Raw genomic sequence first — 688 nt, 5'->3', positions numbered from 1 at the left:
TAAGAGCTATGAAGCGGGGACAGAGGCAGAGTGAGCTCGTTCGGGCTGGGCTGGGATCTGAGCTCGCACAAACCTCTCCCCGGCAGACTCATCCTTCCTGGGGGGAAGAGTCGGAGCCCCGAGCCCGCCGGCCATGAGTCACCTCTACAGCCCCCACCTCTCCCCTATGGGCTCTCCGTCCATGCTGTACCTCCCTGCCGCGCTGGGCTTTGCCCCCAGCAGCGCAATCACCCGGCAGGACCCTCCTCAGAAACCCCCCTACAGCTACATCGCCCTCATCGCCATGGCCATCAAAGAGGCTCCGGAGCAGAAGGTGACCCTCAGCGGTATCTATCAGTTCATCATGGACCGCTTCCCTTTTTACCACGACAACAAGCAGGGCTGGCAGAACAGCATCCGCCACAACCTCTCCCTCAACGACTGCTTCGTCAAAGTGCCCCGGGAGAAGGGTCGGCCGGGGAAAGGCAGTTACTGGACCCTGGATCCGCGCTGCTTGGACATGTTCGAGAACGGTAACTATCGCCGGAGGAAGAGGAAGCCCAAAGCTTCGGGGCCGCCGGAGGTTCGCAGCGGTTCGGCTCCCCCCGACGGCGTCCGCCCCGACGAACCCAAGCGGGCCAAAGGGAGCGAGGCGGAGCAGAGTCCGGCGGGGGATTCGGCCGATGAGGGGGTTGCGAGGCCGGCAGCG

The 688-nt window shown here is 64.2% G+C and overlaps 1 protein-coding gene across 1 annotated transcript; it reads left to right on the top strand.

The window, feature by feature from the left end:
- Positions 1-20: 20 nt before the first annotated feature.
- Positions 21-682, top strand: FOXL1 (forkhead box L1; the record flags this gene model as incomplete). Its single annotated transcript, XM_010727232.1, has 1 exon — positions 21-682. A coding segment is annotated over exon 1 (549 nt), but the record flags the coding sequence as incomplete, so codon positions are not given.
- Between the last annotated feature and the right edge of the window lie 6 nt (positions 683-688).

This window comes from Meleagris gallopavo, unplaced genomic scaffold, assembly GCF_000146605.3.
Source record: "Meleagris gallopavo isolate NT-WF06-2002-E0010 breed Aviagen turkey brand Nicholas breeding stock unplaced genomic scaffold, Turkey_5.1 ChrUn_random_7180001875085, whole genome shotgun sequence".
NCBI classification, from domain to species: Eukaryota; Metazoa; Chordata; class Aves; order Galliformes; family Phasianidae; genus Meleagris; species Meleagris gallopavo.
Note: the sequence above shows the minus strand (reverse complement) of the source record. Positions and strands in the feature narration are given on the sequence as shown.